Source organism: Erinaceus europaeus, chromosome 2 (genome assembly GCF_950295315.1).
Source record: "Erinaceus europaeus chromosome 2, mEriEur2.1, whole genome shotgun sequence".
In the NCBI taxonomy this organism is placed as follows: domain Eukaryota; kingdom Metazoa; phylum Chordata; class Mammalia; order Eulipotyphla; family Erinaceidae; genus Erinaceus; species Erinaceus europaeus.
In genome coordinates this window covers 176,811,935-176,832,758 of record NC_080163.1, presented here as the reverse complement: position 1 = coordinate 176,832,758, position 20,824 = coordinate 176,811,935, and the positions used below count along the sequence as shown (strand labels likewise).

At 38.8% G+C, this 20,824-nt stretch overlaps 1 protein-coding gene across 2 annotated transcripts in view; it reads right to left on the bottom strand.

Moving 5' to 3' along the window:
- Positions 1-3,494: 3,494 nt before the first annotated feature.
- VPS35 (VPS35 retromer complex component) overlaps positions 3,495-20,824 on the bottom strand; it is a 36,280-nt gene continuing 18,950 nt past the window's right edge. For both annotated transcript variants that reach the window (XM_007539443.2, XM_060185634.1), the window contains exons 9-17: positions 19,413-19,509; positions 19,140-19,288; positions 17,005-17,212; positions 15,507-15,662; positions 12,486-12,608; positions 8,334-8,513; positions 7,212-7,451; positions 5,554-5,697; positions 3,495-4,450 (exon numbers count right to left, since the gene is read on the bottom strand). In XM_007539443.2, the coding sequence (XP_007539505.1) occupies positions 4,271-4,450; positions 5,554-5,697; positions 7,212-7,451; positions 8,334-8,513; positions 12,486-12,608; positions 15,507-15,662; positions 17,005-17,212; positions 19,140-19,288; positions 19,413-19,509 (1,477 nt within the window). In that variant the 3' untranslated portion in view covers positions 3,495-4,270. The remainder of the gene's footprint in view (positions 4,451-5,553; positions 5,698-7,211; positions 7,452-8,333; positions 8,514-12,485; positions 12,609-15,506; positions 15,663-17,004; positions 17,213-19,139; positions 19,289-19,412; positions 19,510-20,824) is intronic.

The following is a 20,824-nucleotide window of genomic DNA, read 5'->3' as shown; positions in this document are numbered from 1 at the left end:
ATTAAATGGTGTCCTGGTCTTTTCCTGTTGTTAGCCACTAGAGTTAACATGAAAGGTCAGTAGCATGGCTTACTTCTGCTGCAAGTCACCCCATACAAGTACCAGCACCCCGACACCTAATCTTTAACAAAAGTGCTCAAACTATTAAATGGGGAAAGGACAGTCATCAACAAATGGTGTTGGGAAAAACTGGGTTGAGGGTAGGGGTAGACAGTATAATGGTTATGCAAAGAGATTCTCATGCCTTAGTTTCCAAAGTCCCAATTTCAATCCCATAAGCCAGAGCTGGGAAGTGGTCTGGTAATAAAAATAAAAATAATAATAATAAAGAAAAAAAAGAAAAATTTGGTTGAAACATGCAGAGGAATGAAACTGAATTACTATATTTCACCAGACACAAAAGTAAATTCCAGACACATCAAAGACTTGAATGTTAGACCAGAAACTATCAACTATTTAGAGGCAAATATAGGAAGAACTCTTTTCTATATAAATTTTTTTAATTTAATTTTTTATTTATAAAAAGGAAACATTGACAAAACCATAGGATAAGAGGAGTACAACTCCACACAATTCCCACCACCAGAACTCCGTACGTATCCCATCCCCTCCCATAATAGCTTTTCTATTCCCTCTTGGAGTATGGACCCAAGGTCATTGTGGGATGCAGAAGGTGGAAGGTCTGGCTTCTGTAATTGCTTCCCCACTGAACATGGGCATTGACTGTACAGTCCATACTCCCAGGCTGTCTCTCTCTTTCCCTAGTAGGGTGGGTCTCTGGAGAAGCAGAGCTCCAGGACACACTGGTGGGGCCGTCTGCCCAGGGATATATGGTCGGAATCATGCTAGATCTGGAACCCTGTTGCTGAAAAGAGTTAATATACAAAGCCAAAAAAATTGTTGACCAATCATGGACCTAAAGGCTGGAATAGTGCAGATGAAGAGTTGGTGGGCATTCTATTTTGTAGATAGCTAGTAGGCATATTTTAGTTATATTCCAAAGGGCCTGTGGCTATACTAGTTTTACCCCCGCACTCCCTAGGCCTGAAATCTGATATACAGGTGGATCCTAATTATTGTCTGGGGATATGATATCATGGTTGGAAAAGGAACAGAAAGCTGGATCAGGGAAGAGAGTAGCTCCCTAATATGGGAAAGGGGTATAAATATTGTTGACTGCAAACCACATTGATTTGGTTTGGTCTGGGGCCCATATTCAGCTTCGAGCCTATGACTTCTGCATCCCTGTAAATCTAAGCTCACATGTTGTGGTTGGTCATGAATAGGAGCATTCCAGGTTGCCCCAATATTGACCAATCTTCCTCATGTGTAGCATAGAGTATGTTGTCCATCCTCCAAAGGGAGGATGGGACATTCTCTACTGTTGTTGGTCGAAGTTGAGGGCAAGGTCCTATGGGGGGCCCACAAAGGGGTCTATTTTGTTGTTTCTGATAGAGATGACTGCTAACAATGGAGAGAGGGATTTATTCGAGGTTTAGGCCCATTATGTCTGTTTGGGAATCTCAGGATTTCCCAAGTAGGGCACCAGCTGATGGGGTGTCCTGAGAGTGACTAAAAAATCATCATTAAAGCATGCCAGTCTTTTGCCCTTATTCAGCTTTTGCAGTCCTTGCTTTGCTAAGGTTAGCTTTGGAGTGAGTGAGAGAACTGTAATAGGAAGTAGGTGAGGAAGGTATTTAAGTCTAATTAGATACTATTTCATTAGGAACTTTATACTGACTGACGGCAGACTATTGTGTACTTTTGCTTTCAGGTATATATTTTGCCCTGGTTTATGGATACATGTGAATATATGCTCTATCTCGTCTATATCTAGGTTTTGGGACTTTGTTAGGAAGTGAAACCTCCTAGAATGGAATTAGAGAATACTATGAAAGGAAAGGTCTCACCCGAGTAATGAGGGTGAAGGGTTGACATTCCATGCCTGAAGTCTCTGGACAGTCTGAAATGAAGCATGCTGGGTGGTACTCGTGTTGATTAGGTTGGGATCAGCAGATGCAATATCATTTGGTATGACTTGAGAGAAGCATGCAGGAAAGTGAGCCCCACCCTAGAGGTTCCAGGACTGGGGGAAATATAGACTCTATAGAGGAAATGGGAGGTTCCTGTTGTCTTAAGGTTAAGAAAACATTAGACAGTTATTGTCATAATCACATTATTTGGCAATTGGGTTAACTTTGAAATATCCCTTTGTTAGGATCTGCTGTACCATACACAGCATCACCATAATTTATGTCCTTTGACATTATTTGTATATAGCTGTATCACCAGTTGCTTTTGTTCTCCCTGGTTTAGGCTTTTGAGAGAGTCAAGATATCAAAGACTCAGTCTATGTATTAAAAAGACTCAGTCTGTGCTTTAAAAAGTTTGAGACATACAATCAACTTTTCCCCTCATATTAATTAGTGATTTGTATGACTACAAATTGATAGGCGTGTACATAAACATTCCCACCATTAAAAGTCTGTGTCCCATCCCACCCCCCACCCCTGCCACCCCAGGAAGCCGATATCCACCCTCACCCAAGGGTTTTTACTTTGGTGCCCTACTCCAAATTCAGTCAAATCCTGGTTTTAGTTTCCCTTTCTGCTTTTCTTTCTCAAGTTCTGTTTATGAGTGGGATCATCCCATACTCATCTTTATATAAATTTTAAAGGCATCTTCAGTGATATGAATCCAATTGCAAGGACAACAATAACAAAAATAAATCAGTGGGACTATATCAAATTGAAAAGCTTCTGCACAACTAAAGAAACTGCCACCCAAACAAAAAACACCCCTTTCAGAATTGGAGAAGATATTTTTATATATGGAGGCGGAGGGTAAATAGCATAATGCTTATGCAAACAGACTCTCATGCTGGTTCAGTCCCCCACACCACCATAAGCCAGAGCTGAACAGTGCTCTGGTTAAATAAAATTAGAATAAAATAAAAATCTTTATATGCCATACATCAGACAAGAGGCCAATAACAAAAATATATAAAGAGCTCTTCAAACTCAGTATAAAACAAACAACAAAAAATGACCCCATCCAAAAATGGGGAGAGGATATGAACAGAATATTTACCAAGAAGAGATCCAAAAGGCCAAGAAACATGAAAAAATGCTCCAAGGCATTGATTCTCAGAGAAATGCAAATAAAGACAATGAGACACCACTTCACTCCTGTGAGAATGCCATATAAATATGTTGGAAAAACCCTGTATCTCAATTCTGCTTGATCTTTATTTGGATTCTAATCCAAGTGAGTAAATGAGTATTCTGAAATCTATGTTCTTTGTCTTTAAATCTCCATCTACTGGTACACTTATTTGCATTCTGTCATATTCTTCAATCACTCTAAATGGCACATGGACTGTGCTAAAACTGCGTATCATTCATCTTCAAAGCAAACCAGGAGACCAGGAAACTGGTTCAGTGGACAGTTGACCTGTTCCTTTTATGAGTCAAAACGTTATAAAAGACCCAAAATTGTTAATAGCAACTTTATTGTTTCACAGGTGCAAAAAAACCATAATTGTTTATGATGCATTTCCCCTAAATTTACAACAATGAAGGTTATACATAAATTATAAAGATCTATTTCATACTATTTAAAACAAGATTATTCTGATAAATATGTCCAGAGGATAACGTAAGTTTTTAATGAACGACTGAGTTCAAATATGCAAAATATAGCTTCTGGTTTTGACCATGGTGTTGTAAAATTCTCAAACATGCATTAATATTCTAGTTTTAGGGAAATATTACACATGGCCTTACCTTGCATTTAGAGAAAAGCCCAAGCTGAATTTCATATACTGTATTCATTTCTCTAAATTAATTTCAAATTGGACTAGAGAACAAAGAGTCAGACCTTTAGAATTAGTACTTCCAGGTAATGAAAGAAATTACACAATCAGCAGTGTAAAAATAAAAAAAATAAAAAAGGAAGGTTTCATTAATAGCCAAAAAAAAAAAGTTTTTGCTTTTTTTTTTTTTTTTTAAATAGATCACAGGAATTTTAAATAGCAGATCAATCATGCTGCTTAGGGTGATCAGACAGACGTGAACACTTATAAAGTGAATAACTTTATTAAGGTCCTGAAGGCGAGTGTCCGGAGGTGCTGGGTAAAACACATCACAGGTAAGAAACAGGAAATCTACCTCAGCATTTCTGAAAGGCACAATCTATGAGAGGGAAACCTAGTATAATAAAACCCTTACTGAACGTACATGGAAAGAAGTATGGTAAGTCTGTTTCATTTTTAAAGGACAAGACCTTCATAAATTGGCCCCTCAGATTCTGGTGATTCCCGCCTCAGTCGCAAATGCTCCAGGGTATTATGGAAATGTTTGTTAATTTGCTCTGTTTCTTCACTGGACTCAAGATTTGGGAGGTCTTCTCGAATCTTTTGGATAAGTTGGTTCAAAACCTGAATTGTGACCTACAAAACAATTATGTACAATGTATATACATCATGAAGTATAAGATAATTTCACACATGCATGATTTCACATTCTGGACTCAGAGAAGGGGAGAGAGGAAGTTACTGCAGAAATAACTCACACAGTGAGTAATCTCTGAGGCCCTAATAAAAATGTTTTGGGGAGCTTGTAACTGAAGAGTAAATGAGGGGAGAGTAACTGAAACACTGAAACTTGTATACAATGACAAACCAGTCTGTTATTTAGCATTTATAAATTGTTTTGTATTTTTCAGACAGATACTAATTTAAAAAAATATTTCAATATAAAAGAGTAAAGAATTTTTCTACACAAAATAAATTCTTCCATTAGAGATTCATCTATAAAGACAGGAAAAGATTCTGGAAAATGAAGAAACCAAGTAGGTGCATTGCACACACTGACTTAAAAAAAAAAGTATAAGAAAGATAAACTTTTTTTTTTTTTTCCTCCAGGGTTATTGCTGGGCTCAGCGCCTGCACCATGAATCCACCGCTCCTGGAGGCCATTTTTCCCCCTTTTTGTTGCCCTAGTTGTTGCAGCCTCGTTGCGGTTATTATTGCCATTGTTGACGTTGCTTTGTTGTTGGATAGGACAGAGAGAAATGGAGAGAGGAGGGGAAGACAGAGAGAGAGGGGAGAGAAAGATAGACACCTGCAGACCTGCTTCACCGCCTGTGAAGCGACTCCCCTGCAGGTGGGGAACCGGGGGCTCGAACCAGGATCCTTACGCCGGTCCCTGCGCATTGCGCCATGTGCGCTTAACCCACTGCACCACCGCCCGACTCCCAGATAAACTTTTATATACATCAAAACTCCTAGGAACAGGGGCCAGGTGGTGGTGCACCTGGTTAAGTGCACATATTATTACAGTGTATAAGGACCTGAGTTCAAGCCCCCAGTCCCCACCTGCAGGGGGAAAGTGGTGAAGCAGGGCTGCAGGTGTCTCTCTCCCTCTATATCACCCCCTTCACTCTTGATTTCTGGATGTCTCTATCCAATAAATAAATAAAGATAACAAAAAATTTAAAAAACCCACCCACTAGGAACAACAACAACAACAACAAAAAAGTGAGTTCACTTACTGCATCATTTTCTTTTTCATAAAAATAGATGTATCTGTTCAGAATTTCTATAAAAAGTTGCACTTGTAGAGAGGGGTCCATGCATTGATTAGCTATTTTTAGAGCTTTCTTTAGGCATTCCATTACCCTTTTGCCTCCATGAAGCTAGAACAAAAGGTTAGGGGAGTAGTGAATAAAAAATGTCATGTTTGTGTGAAACATTTCACACAAGGAAATAAATACAACATTCAATTTGTAAAATTTTATTTATGATTTTAAAACATACTGTATTTATTGGACAGTGACAGAGAGAAATTAATGGGTAAGGAAGAGATAAGAGAGGAAGAAAGACAGAGAGACACCTGTAGCACTGCTTCACAGCTCTTGAAGTTTTCTCCCTGCAGGTGGAGACAGGGGCTTCAAGCCAGGTCCTGCATACTGTGGCATGTGCCACTTCATCACATGTCCCACTGCCTGGCCCCTATATTGCCCTGTCATGTTTGAAAAGGACATAATAAATTTAAGTCTATTTAATTTTTAGAAAAATACTCAGGAATATTTTAAAACAAATATACTTTGTTTAGAGGCCAGGTGGTGGCACACCTGGTTAAGTGCACACATTAGAGTGTGCAAGGATTCAGGTTTCAGTCCCTGGTCCCCACCTGCAGGGGGAAAGCTTCACAAGTGGTGAAGTAGGGCTGCAGGTGTCTGTTTCTCTCCCTCTGCATCTCCCTCTTCCATCTCAATGTCTCTGTCTATATCCATTACTAAATAAACAAGATATTTTTAAAAATACTATGTTTTATATTTATATATTATGTATATTTTTTCATAGTAGTGGTATAAACTGGTCTATGATACAGTGAGGGGACGTCACTACAGTATATAACTGCACATATTACTTTGCATTTCATTCCTTTTTTTTAAAAAATATTTTTTTATTTATTGGATAGACAGAGTAATTGAGAGGGGAGAGAGCTAGACAGGGAAATAGAAAGACACCTGCAGCATTATTTCACCACTCATTAAGCTTTTCCCTTGAAGGTGGGGTCTGGGGAACTTGAAACCATCTCATTGTGTACTGTAACATGTACACCCAATCAGCTCTATCCCTGCCCAGCCCATTCCATTTTTTTTTTCGCTCTCTCTTTTTATATCTTAATTTTTAATTATTTATTTTTAATATCTTATTTTATTTTTGAGAGAGATGCAGAGAGAAACACAGAGAGAAATACTAAGCACCGCTCAGCTCTGGCTTATGGTGGTGCAGGGGATTGAACATGGGACTTTGGAGCCTCAGGCATGAAAATCTCTCCCCCACCTTTTTTTTTTTTTTTTAATGATCTTCATTTAGTTACTGGATAGAGAGCCAGAAATTGAGAGGGAAGGAGAAGATAGAGAAGAACAGAGATAGAGAGCACCTGCAGCCCTGCTTAACCACTTGCAAAGCTTTCCCCTTGCAGGTAAGGACTGGAGGCTTGATCGTGGGTCCTTGGGCACCACAACATGTGCGCTCAACCAAGTGCACCACCACAGGGTCCCCATTCCATTTCTTTAATTGAAACAAAGCAATTGTCTCTCTCATGTTTCCAAGCACCAACTCTTGGACACATTGTTTCATTTTTTGGGCATATTCATAACAGCCCTTCTCTACCTCGTTGGGAATGTTCCCACCTTACCTCCTCCCCATTTTTGTCAGTGTTTCTGCCAGACCAAAAAAGATGGGCACAGGTGCTCACAGCTCGGCCCTGATCAGGTTTCTTAAGAAGCTTTGATGCAGCAAGTGCACACTGAGTCCTCAAGGGCTCGTGATTCTCTTCACTGAAACACTTCATCCTTTCAAAAGTACCAATGATTAATGTGATGGCAGCCAGCTGTGCTTTGGAATCACTGATTTCATCTTCATAAAGAGAAAATGCCTGATGGACATAAAGAAGAAATGAACTTTGATCATCTACTGAAGCATTTTCCAAAGTACTTTTTTTAAAAATATTTTTTCAAGATTTTACTTACGTATTAATAAGATAGGAGTGAAGGAACCAGACATCAGTCTTGTACATGGGCTCCCAGGGATTGGACTCAGGACCTTGTGCTTGAGAGTCTAATGCTTTATCTACTACACCACCTCCTGGACCACCCAAAGTACTTTCCATCAACCCCACCCAGAGACAATTTACAGCCCTCTTTTAGTAGAAGCACAGCTTCTCATATTAATGGGTAGAGTGATGAACCTGGCCACTAAGGTCCTGAGTTTGATCACTGGCACTGCATATGCTAGAGTAATGCTCTGGTTCATTCAGCAACCCCACACTATCACACTAATACATCCTTACAAAATAAAAAGAGGAAAGGAAGGAAGAAAGGATGAAAGAAAAAGGAGAGGCACAGCACAGCAGAGACAGTAAATATGCTGACAAGTTGCAATAAAGAAACTTATACCCCTCCCCACCATGCTGCCATCCAGGAACATTTTTACTATCATCCTGGAAATCTCAAGTCTCATTAGCACCCAATAATGATCAATTTTTCCAACTCCAGAACAGTCAATATGACAATCATGTTAAGAAAAGGTCTAGGAGAAATAGCACAGCAGTTTTTGTCATACTTTCATGATATAACCAGGCTTAATTCCTAGTACCACTATAAACTAAGCTTAAAATGAAAAAAGTTCTAAGAGTGTGGGAAAGAGTTAATTAAACAAATTAGTGAAGTAAACCCATGTGCATTACCACCATAAGTACAAACATGATCAAATATAGCAAAATTGATCCCACAACCTCCATAAGAGAACAGATCATCACCTGTGACATAAATTCATATGCTACTGTTTCGTGATTTTCAAAACCAATTTCTCCAGCAGCTAAAGCTCCTTGAAGAAAGAGTCTTAAGGGCAATTCTGCCAACTCTGCTTTGATCAAAGCACTGATGGTCTGATGAGCAAATGAAAAAATCTTCTGGCATTTCTTTTCCCACTTGTCATCCTACAACAACAACACAAATCTTAAATTATCTAAGGTTTAATAGTAACTTGCTCAAGAATACTCATTTCATTAAAAAAAAATTAATAGATTAAACATGTAAAGTTGTAAAGCTGAGCTAAGTTTTTCTGTTATGTTGCTTCTGTCTCATAAGTACAGCAAATAATTAAATGTCAAAATATAGATAACATTACTAATCTTGCAATTTTTATGTTTTCTCATAAGAAATGCAGCACATGTCAAAATTAGACAATATTAGGGAAAACACACAAACTAATAAAAAGAAATTAAAATCATCCCAAAGTCTCTCATAAGGCAGTAATAATAATAATGACAACATTCTGATGTTAATGCCTTCTTTTTCTACTAATACACTGGGATCTTTGTAATATGTGCACTTTATTAGCAGGTGTGCCACCTCCTCTTGGGATCTTTTTGTTTCTTAAAAAACTTTTTGGGAGTCTGGCAGTGGCATAGCAGGTTAAATGCAGGTGGTGTGAAGCGTAAAGGACTGGTGTAAGGATCCCAGTTCAAGCCCCCGGCTCCCTACCTGCAGGGGAGTTGCTTCACAGGCGGTGAAGCAGGTCTGCAGGTGTCTTTATCTTTCTCTCCCTCTCTGTCTTCCCCTCCTCTCTCCATTTCTCTCTGTCTTATCCAACAATGATGACATCAATAACAACAACAATAATAACTACAACAATAAAAGAACAAGGGCAACAAAAAGGAAAATAAGTAAGTATAAAATTTTTTAAAAAATTTAATTATCTTTATTTATCAGATAGAAGCCAGCCAGAAATTGAGAGGGTGGGGAAAACAGAGAGGGAGAGAGACAGAGAGACACCTGCAGCCCTGCTTCACCACTTGTAAAGCTTTCCCCTTGCAAGTGGGGACTGGGGGCTTGAACCCAGATCCTTGTACATTGTTAACATGTGCACTCAAACAGATGTGGTACCACGCAGTCCCAAAAATTATTGGATTTTTTAAGGCCATAGGTACAAGAGAGTTTCTAAAAAGAAAGCAGTTCACATTCCCATTATTTTGAACACCAACACTAAATCTTATTCTTCCTTTTTTTTTAATTTAATTTTTTATTTTAATGAGAGGATGAGAGGTCGGGGGTGAGGGGGAAAGGAGGTAGGTGGAAAGGTAGAAATGGAGACAGACACACACCAGAGTACTGCTCAATTCTGGTTTACGGTGATGCTTGGGATTGAACCTGGGAGCTCAGGACCTCAATGAGAGTTTTTTGCATAACCATTATGCTGTCTCCCCAGCCCTTTTCCTTTCATCTTTATTAGTTGATTTCTCAAGAGTAACGCCAAGATAGCCTGGCTGGGCTTCATGCCTGATTCTCGTATCATCAAGCTGCACATTAAGCTCACACGAGGCCGAGGCATGGTGTAGATGGAAAACAGATGATACCATTTTTGCAGTGCTAGGGATTAGTCGCCATTTTTTACAGTAATCAGATATCAGAGACATGTCTTTCGTGTTTCCTCGAGGATGTCAAACTTGGATGCCTGAGTTGCACAGCAGATGTCATTGGCGTAGATGAATTTCCTTGAAGAAGTTTCTGGGAGGTCATTGATGTAAATATTAAATAGCATAGGAGCCAGAACAGAGACCTGGGGGAGGCCACTTGAGACAAGTCTCCATCTGCTAGACTTGTCACCCAGATGCACCCAGAATCTTGTTTTGGAGAAGAAACGATATAGTGTTGGCCACCCATGGAGGTAGGCATCTTGAGATCTTGACTAGGAGACCACGGTGCCAGACCGTGTCATAGGCTGCTGTGAGATCAACAAAGACAGCACCCGTCTTTAAATTCTTCTGGAATCCATTTTCAATGTAAGTTGAGAGGGTCAGGACTTGTTCGCAGGTAGATCTTCCTGGGTGGAAACCAGCCTGGGCGGGTGATAGGAATTTCTCTGTAAGGGGAGAAATTCGTGACAGAAGCAGCCTTTCAAGGAGTTTGTAACACACGGAGAGGAGGGAAATTGGTCTATAGCTGGCGGCCAGTGTTGGGTCTTTCTTTGGTTTCAAAACTGCTATTATCTTCGCATGACACCAAATATTGGGCATAGATTCGGATTCCAAGATGTGGGACAGGAATGTAGTGAGCCACTTCTTTGCCGCGGGGTCCAAGTTAAGAATGAGTTCTGGGGTGATGTTATCATAGCCAGCAGCCGTTCCGGTTTAACCCTCTTCAAAGTGTCTTCCAGTTCAGACATTTCACGAACATCTCATAAAAACTGCAGCAAAGGTGGGCGCAAGGAATAACATCATTGCAAAACTGGCCAGCTCCTCATGGGGCGCGAGCACTTCCCACACTACAATGATCATCTCTGGCATTATGCTATTCCACTGCAGAATACTGTGCCCCAGTATGGTTCCGTAGCCCCCATGTCCACTTGGTCGATTCCAAATTATATTCCTCCATGAGGATAATTTCTGGAACCATTCATTCCACCCCGGTTCCATGGCTGCCAGTTCTTAGCAACATCACCCCGCCAGATATTCGTCGGGATGCGGCATCATCGAAGTTCATTTCCCACGTCTATGCTCGACCAGACCTGCCAATATACGCGGATATCTTCGGCCACCCTGTTCAACGCTTGACATCTCGTCATCCAATCTGGTCTCCTACGCCTACACTGAACTTCTCTGTTCCGGACTTTTGGAAACAGAGTTGGCAGTCAGCTGAGGTAAAGAACAAACACCTCATCACAGACCCCTGCAAGCGTCAACCCGGCTTTGACCTAGCACGTTATGATTGGGCCCTCCTCAATTGCTATGAACAGGCCATGGCTGGTGCGCCGCTATGTTCCATCACTGGGGAGCCAGAGACGACCCGAACTGCCCCTGCGGCTACAGACAGACTATGACCCACATAGTCAACGACTGCCACCTCTCCAGATTCAAAGGAGGTCTCGAAACTTTACATCAGGCTCAATCTGACGCTGTTGTCTGGCTATGGAAGAAGGGCAAACGCTAGAAGAAGAAGTTGATTTCTAAAAAAGGTTCAATGTTATAATTATCAATGTTAAACATTTTAACTTCTGGACTATCATCGAAATATCTTGTTAAAGCAATCTGTTCATTTAAAAAAAAAAAAAAGAACTTTCCCCACCATCATACACCAGGACCCTAGCAGACACCTATTATAGGTAGATGAGAGGTTGTACCTGTGTGTCAACCACTGCACTATAAAGTTCAATAAAGGGTGGGAGGGGGCTTCTAGAAGAAAAAAAATAACAATAAAAAATGTACCCAACTCAAAATTATACAACTGCTTGCTTTTATATTGAGATAATTATGCAATGATAGGCTCTACTATTTGGCAAACCTAACTTGAATTAGGCTTTTCATATTTGCAACTTCCTTATATGATTATTCTAGCATTTCAGAATTCCTATCACTTATGTGCATAAGTGGTCTGGGAGGTGGTGCAGTGGATAAAGTATTGGACTCTCAGCCACACACGCATTTTCTACACATTCACCAGAGTAATGTCTGGTTCTTTCTCACTCTCCTTCTATCTTTCTCATAAATAAATAAAGTCTTGAGAAAAAAAAGGGGGGGAGTATAAAAGACCAAGAAAGTAAAATCTTTAAAAAAAAAAAAAAAACTAAAGCATTCTGAACCTCTTTAATGACAAAAATAATGTCTCACAGTGATCTTTCAATACAGGAAGGACTTCTGGCATAAATTTAGATCACTTTAATCACTAAATTATTTTAATCTTTCACTTCTAAGAGTTATAATATGATTACTCAGTATGTAATCTATCAATATCACTGTTAAGAACATTTAACACAGGATGCATAATTGAGAGTTATCAAAACTGGGATTTTATTGTATTGTCTATTTTTGTGTGTATGTTTAAATATAGAAAGTGTATTTATTATACTGAAAAAAACAAACATATACTGAGGAAGAAAAAGGAAAAGATAAGTAGTTAAAAAGTGAACCCACCACTTTAGAATTCTCTTTGTAGCGAAAAGCCAGCTGGTAAGCTGCAAATACCAAAGGTGGCAATGTGAAACGAATCCGCTGATTTCCACCAGCTCCAAAATGCTTCCGTGCAGTGTTTAAAATCTGACCAAAATAAACAAAACCCAAAAGATTATTTTGTACACATGACTACTTATATATAAAGTTAAACGACAGCTCTAGTTATCATTAAGGCCACTAACTTTTTAATGCATATAATGTCAGTACTTACTTGGTAGACATTTTATATTTTCTATCTTGCCAAGTCATCACAATTACCCTAGATGCAGACACTAACCCTATTTTAAAATAGGGAAGTCTGAATTTAAGGAGTTTGTATAACCAGTCTAGCTAGACAGGAGCCCAAAGAGATTTAAATATATTTTCTGACTTACATTTAAAAGTAAATCTAACAGTTACCTGTATGTTCCTGGGAAAATTGTTTACCTTCTCTTAGTTGCAAAATTCATCTGAAAAATGGAATTAAATATTTCTTCTAAAGTTGTTGGGAAAATCTAATACTAAAGGTGAAGAGTTATCAGCCCACAGGGCCTGGGTAGGGGAAAACCTGCACTGGGTTAAGTGCACATATCACCATTCGCAAGGACCTGGGCTTGAGCTCCCGCTCTCCACTTGCAAGGGGAACACTTTATGAACAGTGAAGCTGGTCTGCAGTTGTCTATCTTTCTCTCTCCATCTCTATCTCCCCCTTCCCTCTAAAATAAAATAAAAATCCTATAAAATGAAAAGGAGAAAAAGGAGAGGAGGGAGCACTTGGAGCAGTAGATTCACAGTGCAGGCAGTGATAACCCTGGTGGCAAAAAAAAAAAAAAAAAAAAAGTTGCCAGCCCCACAATACAATGGCTATTATGACATAATATAAGCTTATATTTATTGCTGGTATAACATACATCCATACTTTAGTATGTGTGACATTGAGATTTTGTGACTTCCTTTGATATAATGATAATTGATGGATGAGAAGAGAGTGCATTCTTCCTTAAAGAGAATCAAGGTCTGTGACCCTTTTCCTAACGTTCTCTCTGTACATGGCCATGGTGCATTTGCCACAGGTCCTGGCTGGCTCATTTCCTAACTACTACATCTAATATAAAGGAGAAAGAAAGACAGAAAGAAAGAAAGAAAGAAAGAAAGAAAGAAAGAAAGAAAGAAAGGAAGGAAGGAAGGAAGGAAGGAAGGAAGGAAGGAAGGAAGGAAGGAAGGAAGGAGGGAGGGAGGGAGGGAGGGAGGGAGGGAGGAAGGAAGGAAGGAAGGAAGGAAGGAAGGAAGAAAGAAAGAAGGGAGGGAAGAAGGAAGGAAGGAAACACATGTAGGCATGTGTATATACCATCAGAAATGTAAAGGAATAAGTCTGAATGTTTAAACTGCATAGACTGTAATGCTACAGTGGCCAAATGTTTGTAAATAAATCAAATCAGCTTTTTTCACACTGGTTAAGAAGGTGTACATGTATGTCAAATATATACTTACCTAGCAGGAGAGATACCATGATCACAAAGTATGCCAACTATGACAATGAGTTTACATTGCTTAAATGAGTGTGACTGACAATAAAGCACCAATCTGTAAAGCTTTTCATTAAAAAAAAAAAAAATTATCCAGGGCCAGGTGGTGGCACACCTGGTTAAACTCACATATCATATATGCAAGGACCCAGGTTCAACTCCTGGTCCCCACCTACAGGGGGAAAACTTCATGAGTGGTGAAACAAGGCTGCAGGTGTCTCCCTGTCTCTCCCTCTCTATCTTCCCCTCCCTTCTCAATTTCTTTTTTTTATATATATTTACTTTCCCTTTTGTTTTTTTATTGTTGTTGTAGTTATTGTTGTCATTAATGTTGTCATTGTTATACAGGACAGAGAGAAATGGAGAGAGGAGGGGAAGACAGAGAGGGGGAGAGAAAGATAGATACCTGCAGACCTGCTTCACTGCCTGTAAAGTGACTCCCCTGCAGGTAGGGAGCCGGGGGCTTGAACTGGGATCCTTATGCCAGTCCTTCCGCTTTGCACCATCTGCGCTTAACCTGCTGCGCTACCGCCCAACTCCCCCTTCTCAATTTCTAACTCTGTCCAATAATAAATAAATAAAAATATTTTAAAAATTATCCAGTAGTTAATACTTCTACTCAGGAAATGTGTTATTTATTTCTTGAAGATTTACTGAGGACTAAGGCTAAGAGGAGAACCTTTTATGATTGTTTATCAGAAATAAAGGATGAAGGAAAGGCAATTTTTATTTCCTTAAAAAATATTTTTTTCTTTAACAGGTAGAGAGAAATTGAGAGGGGAGTGAGAGGTAGAGAGAGCCACACCTGCAGCACTACTTCACTACTTGTGAAGCTTTCTCTCTACAGAGAGAAGGCAAATTGTCAAAGTTTTTTTCACACATTTTCAGGTGGCAACCATGGAAAACACAAGTATATTCAATATAATTGAACTTAATGACTGTTGTTTGTACTTTAAGGTTTAGTATAAGGAATAAATAACTGAACATTTTTAAAAGCAACATATATTTCAAAAAGATAATGATCATGGAATGATTTAAAGACTGACTTTTCTGCAATTCTAAAGAAATCTTCAGACGAAACTAGAGCAAGCAGCTTATGCCTCATAAGCTCCAAAAGCTTAACAACTGTGGGTTCATATTAGAGTTTATGCAATCCACTTAGTCTCTTATTCAGACTCAATTCTTTCAAAACCTTCTGTGTCGGGTGGGGAAGGCCCAGCCTACAAGTCAAAATAAGTTAGTCTGGTCCTGTCAAGGTAATTAGTGCTTTGTTCTTAGCAACATTTCGCACAAATTTTTCAAATTGATAATTTTGTACATGCTCCAAATGCTGTTACAAATATCCAAATAGCCTTTGGCAGGAAACAAGTTCCCAGCCCTGTTGTAAGGCCACAAATTATGTTAGACAATCTGATGTACATGACATATTATTTCACTTAGGAGCTCCTGATGAGATATCCTAAGATTTAATTCATACCAAGTACTGCTGATCAGGGTCATCAGACCGCAAAAGATGAATGAATCTGCCCACAAGGCTCTGCTCATCAGCAAAGTCTTCTGGATCAGGGTCTTCTATAGGTTGATCTGGCTGATCCTGAATTAATGTGGATACTAAATTCATTATGGAATCCACCTATAAAATGAGAGCCACAGAAATTCGATGGATAAAATCATCAGCATGTAAAGTCAATGTCAAAAGTGTTATTTATTTATCTATTTTTATTTATTATTTTAAACCAGAGCATTGCTCGGCTCTGGTTTATGGTAGTGTGGGGGATTGAACCTGGGACTTCAGAGCCTCAGGCATGAGAGCCTCTTTGTATAACGATTATTCTATCTACCCCCCACCTCTAAAGTGTTTCTAGTTGCATAAATTTCTATTGTATAAGTAACATGATTCCTATTATTGCAAAAAAAAGCATGCATATTTAAACACACAAAGTCTGGAAAGAGATGCACTATTTATTAATAAATAATGGTTATTCTCCTTCTAGTGGACTTACAACTATTTCATAAATTCCTTTTTGTGCTATTCCAATGAATAAAACTATTTAATTTTTTCTTCTAATTAAATTACTTTTCTTCTCCACCTTCACATGTATCTTTCTAAAATATGTATCTTTAAAAATCACAATTACAGGGCTGGAGACATAGCTAGATCTAGAGCACTAAATTGCAAGCCTGAGGCCCCAGAAGCTGTAGGTTCAATCTGTCACACCACCTTATACTAGAATGAGTAATCCTCTAATTCCTGTCTCTCTTTTTCTTGACATTCATTCATTTATTCATTCATTCTCTCTCATAATATAGAAACAATAAATAAAATCTTAAAAGATGTTAAAGTCAAAACTACATTTTCTTTTAACTTTTTTTTAAATTCCTTTTTGTTGCCCCTGTTGTTTTATTGTTGTAGTTATTATTGTTGTTATTGATGTCATCGTTGCTGGATAGGACAGAGAGGAATAGAGACAGGAGGGGAAGACAGAGAGGGGGAGAGAAAGACAGACACCTACAAACCTGTTTCACTGCTTGTGAAGAGACTCCCCTGCAGGTGGGGAGCCGGGGGCTCAAACCAGGGTCCTTATGCCGGTCCTTGCACTTTGCACCACCTATGCTTAACCCGCTGCACTACCACCCAACTCCCATTTTCTTTTCTTTTCTAAAAATATCTATTTATTTATTCCCTTTTGTTGCCCTTGTTTTATTGTTGTAATCGCTGTTGTATAGGACAGAGAGAAATGGAGAGAGAAGGGGAAGACAGAGAGGGAGAGGAAGACAGACACCTGCAAATCTGCTTCACCACTTGTGAAGCGACACCCCCCACACACACAGGTGGGAAGCCGGGGCCTCGAACCAGGACCCTTATTCTGGTCCTTGAGCTTTGCGCCACCTGCGCTTAACCTGCTGCACTACCGTTCATCTCCAAAACTACATTTTCTTTTTTCTCCTAAAATAGCATGGTGATATTATCTTACCTGGTCTTGAGAGACAATTTCTGTGTTATAGTCCAAAACGTTACTGAGCACATAACAACTCATGCTCTTTCTAGATTCATAGTCAAAGTACTCAAAGAGTGGATGAAAATGTTTTAATTTTAAGACTGTTAAAATATTGTTATAAGTGTCAACAGGTATCTTCAAAAGTCTGGTGAGTTCCTTTGAAACTGCACTACTGGTAGCAATACTAGAAAAAGAAAAGCATTATTTTATTAATGGGTAAAATTAATTTCCTATCTATATAAATAGTACTTTTTTCATAAAACTTTGCAGTAACCTCCTTCAAAGAGCAATACACTTATTTTTAATGTTCTACTGACATAATAGTATATGACTCAAGGGTGGGGGTATAATGGTTATGGAGAGACTTTCATGCCTGAGATTCTCAAGTCCCAGGTTCAATCCCTCATACCACCATAAGCCAGAGCTGACTAGTGCTCTGGTTAAAAAAAAAAAAAAAGAAAGAAAATAGTATATGACTCATGAACAGAATAACTGCTAGCACTTCTAAGGAAAGTATTTTACCTGGCAGTGATGTTCGTACTACCAACTTCAATGATTTATATGATGAAAATAAGTAGATCACAGTCCATGCAAAATGAGCAAGTCAACAAAAAAGAAAAGTACTATTTCTTCTACATCATACTCAAGGAATTAAGGAAAAGCAGACTTGAGTTTAAGGTAGTAGTTTATAGGAATATTCTGTGGAGACTGAAGAATATTTAAGTTTTTAGAAGACTATTAGAATTGAGATTTCTAATTATCTAATTTTACTTTAAAACTCATTACATAGGGAAGATATAAGGATGTCACTTAAATTTCTCACATTTATCATTCAAGATAAATAAACTTTTCCAGTTTATTAGAAAAATGGGAGCAGTCTGAAAAAGGGCAATAAAAAGAAATTAAAAGACAAGTAAATCTTCCTGATGCAGTTAAACTACTAGAAGATGTTATGGGAAAGGTTATATGAGGTGAAATTGTGAGTAATATGTGAAGTGATGCCTGGATTGACTCCATGTTCAAAAGCAGTGGAGGACAAGCCAATAAGAGGCAGGGCAGTGGTGGTGGTGGGGGGGCCAGGGGCACAGGATCAGATTTACCCACAGTGGCCACTAGAGCATGTCACAGGTCTAAAACAACATAGTTAAGGAAGATTCATGTAGGAGTTACATTGTTTCCTTTGAAGGTATCAAAATCAAAGTTCTTGAAGTGACTCAGTGGGTGGGATGCAGAACTTTCATGCATGAGGCCCTGAGCACTTAGTACTGCATACTTTGGAGCACTGTTCTTGTCTCTCTCATTAATAAATATATCTTTTGAAAACTTATTAAAAAACAAAAAATCCAAAGCTCAAAACAGAAAAATACTGCTTCAGATTTATAAGGGGCCAGGTTAAGCATACCATATGCAAGGACCAGGGTTTGAATTCCCAGTCCCCACCTGCAGGGGTAAAGCTTTGCAAATGACAGTGATATAGGTATCTACCTCCCCCCACACCATGCCGCCTTCCTCCCTCTCGCCCTCTCTGTTATATCAAATAAAATTGGGGGAAAAAAAAAGCCATTGGAAGTGGTGGATTCACAGTGTCAGGACACAGCCCTAGCAATGACCCATAAAAAAATTAAAGTCATATGTAGTGCCAGGGATCACACCCAGGGCTTCACACATACAAAATATGTACTTTTCTACCTGCTGAGGGCGTCCCTAGAAAAAGAAAAATATTTAAACCACTTTAATTTCCATAACTCAAATACACATAAACACTTATTTTTTTCACAACATCTGTAAGAAACCATGTCTTGTGGAAATACTGTTTGACAAAACTATTTTCCTTCATAGTTTTTCCTTAAAAACTTACTCATGTGTACAAAAAGACCTGATTTAGAGACACTGGTTTATAAAGACTGCTTATGGATGAGTGTCATTATTTGATCAGTGTACACAACCAAGTTAATAAATGGTTTCCATGTTCTGTCTTGATTAATATCAATCTAACAAATGTGTAAAACAAACTAAGGGTTGACATTTTAAAAACCAATGAATAAGGGAAAAAAATTCTGGGACAAAATAAATGTTTTATGAGGCTTCTTATAAAGATCTGTTTGACTTACTGTTCAAGGTTGAGTTTGTTAAATATTTCCACTGTTGTTTCTAGGACTTTATCAACATAATCTACACGATCTGGGTAACACTTCATAGCAAGATTAATGAGAGAGACTTGTAAAGATACAACATCCTCTGAAGGCATGTCTTGTCTGGACTGGAATGTTAAGAAAGTTATAAATGTTATTCTAAGTAATTCAATAGCCTTTGTTGTAAACAGTTACAATTATCATCTGAGAAGTGTCAAAGTTTTGAGAACTTAAAAGAAAAGCCATACTAACCTGTATTACTGTAGCAACCTGCTGTGAAAATATGTCAAAAAGTTTAATATCTGTTGGAATTCCAGGTCCATCTTCACGGTGAGCAAATAATGCTAATCTAAAAAAGGAAATAGTATTTATTTTAAAAGATGTAGGGATCTGAATAGTGGGGTCATAGTTGACACTTTATTATTTATGTTTTTCTGTACTTTATTAAAAAAAAATAGCATAGAATTAGTGCTGAAAAGGGAGCCCAGTGGGCAGAGCATGGAATCTGCATGCATGAGGTTCTAAGTTCAGTCTCTGACCACTGCATATGCTGGAGTGATGCTCTGGTTCTTTCTTTCAATAAATTCAAAACTCCTTTCTCTTTTTTTTTATATATTTATTTATTTTCCATTTTTGTTGCCCTTGTTTTTCATTGTTGTTGTAGTTATTATTGTTGTTGTTGATGTCATCGTTGTTAGGACAGAGAGAAATGGAGAGAGGAGGGGGAAGACAGAGAGGGGGAGAGAAAGATAGACACTTGCAGACCTGCTTCACCGCCTGTGAAGTGACTCCCCTGCAGGTGGGGAGCCGGGGGCTTGAACCGGGATCCTTACACCGGTCCTTGTGCTTTGCGCCATGTGCGCTTAACCCGCTGTGCTACCGCCCGACTCCCTTCTTTCTCTTTTTTAAGTTTTGCTAATGATACCTTATTTCTAGGTGACTTCTGAAAGTATGCCCACGGTGTAGCAGAAACTGCATTTCACTTCCCCAAACAACTAGAAAATGCAACTAGAAAACATATCAAATCCCACTAAACTATAACTAGGATTCTGCGGAAAAAATAATATATATATATTTACTCAAAAATAGGTAAATAAGCTTGTGTTCACTGATCGGAGAAAAGGAAAAGGGCAAATTCTTAGCACAGAAGACACACTATTATTTGTCAGCCCCAGGAGCCATCTTTGCAGCTAAATGGTAGAGCACAGTACTGGGGTAATTAATCCCAATGGAAAGACTTCAGAGGGAAACAGGATACTAAATTGCTCATGAGGTCTCACATATGTGTCAGAGAAGTAATCTGGCTAAGGACTGGCAGTGGTGTCATGCAGAGACAGTGAACAGGCTACTCCCCCACTCTAAGGAATATTTATTTGATAGGGCTCAGCGCAACAGCCCAATGGAAATATTTGATGAATCTGGAGCTAACTCAAGGATGGCAGACCAGTTAAGGGTGCTTTTTATCACTAAACACTCAGAAGAAAACAGCTCTTACACAGCTATTAGGTACAGGCTGATGCACTCTTACTAGACCCTATACCTCACAGATATAAATATCGCCACCTGTCATACTAGGAGTCTCCTCAGTCCCTACATATAATAAATATATAAAGAAAAGGGAAATCCAACACAGTGAGTGCCACAGTGCCACCTGCTGGCTCAAC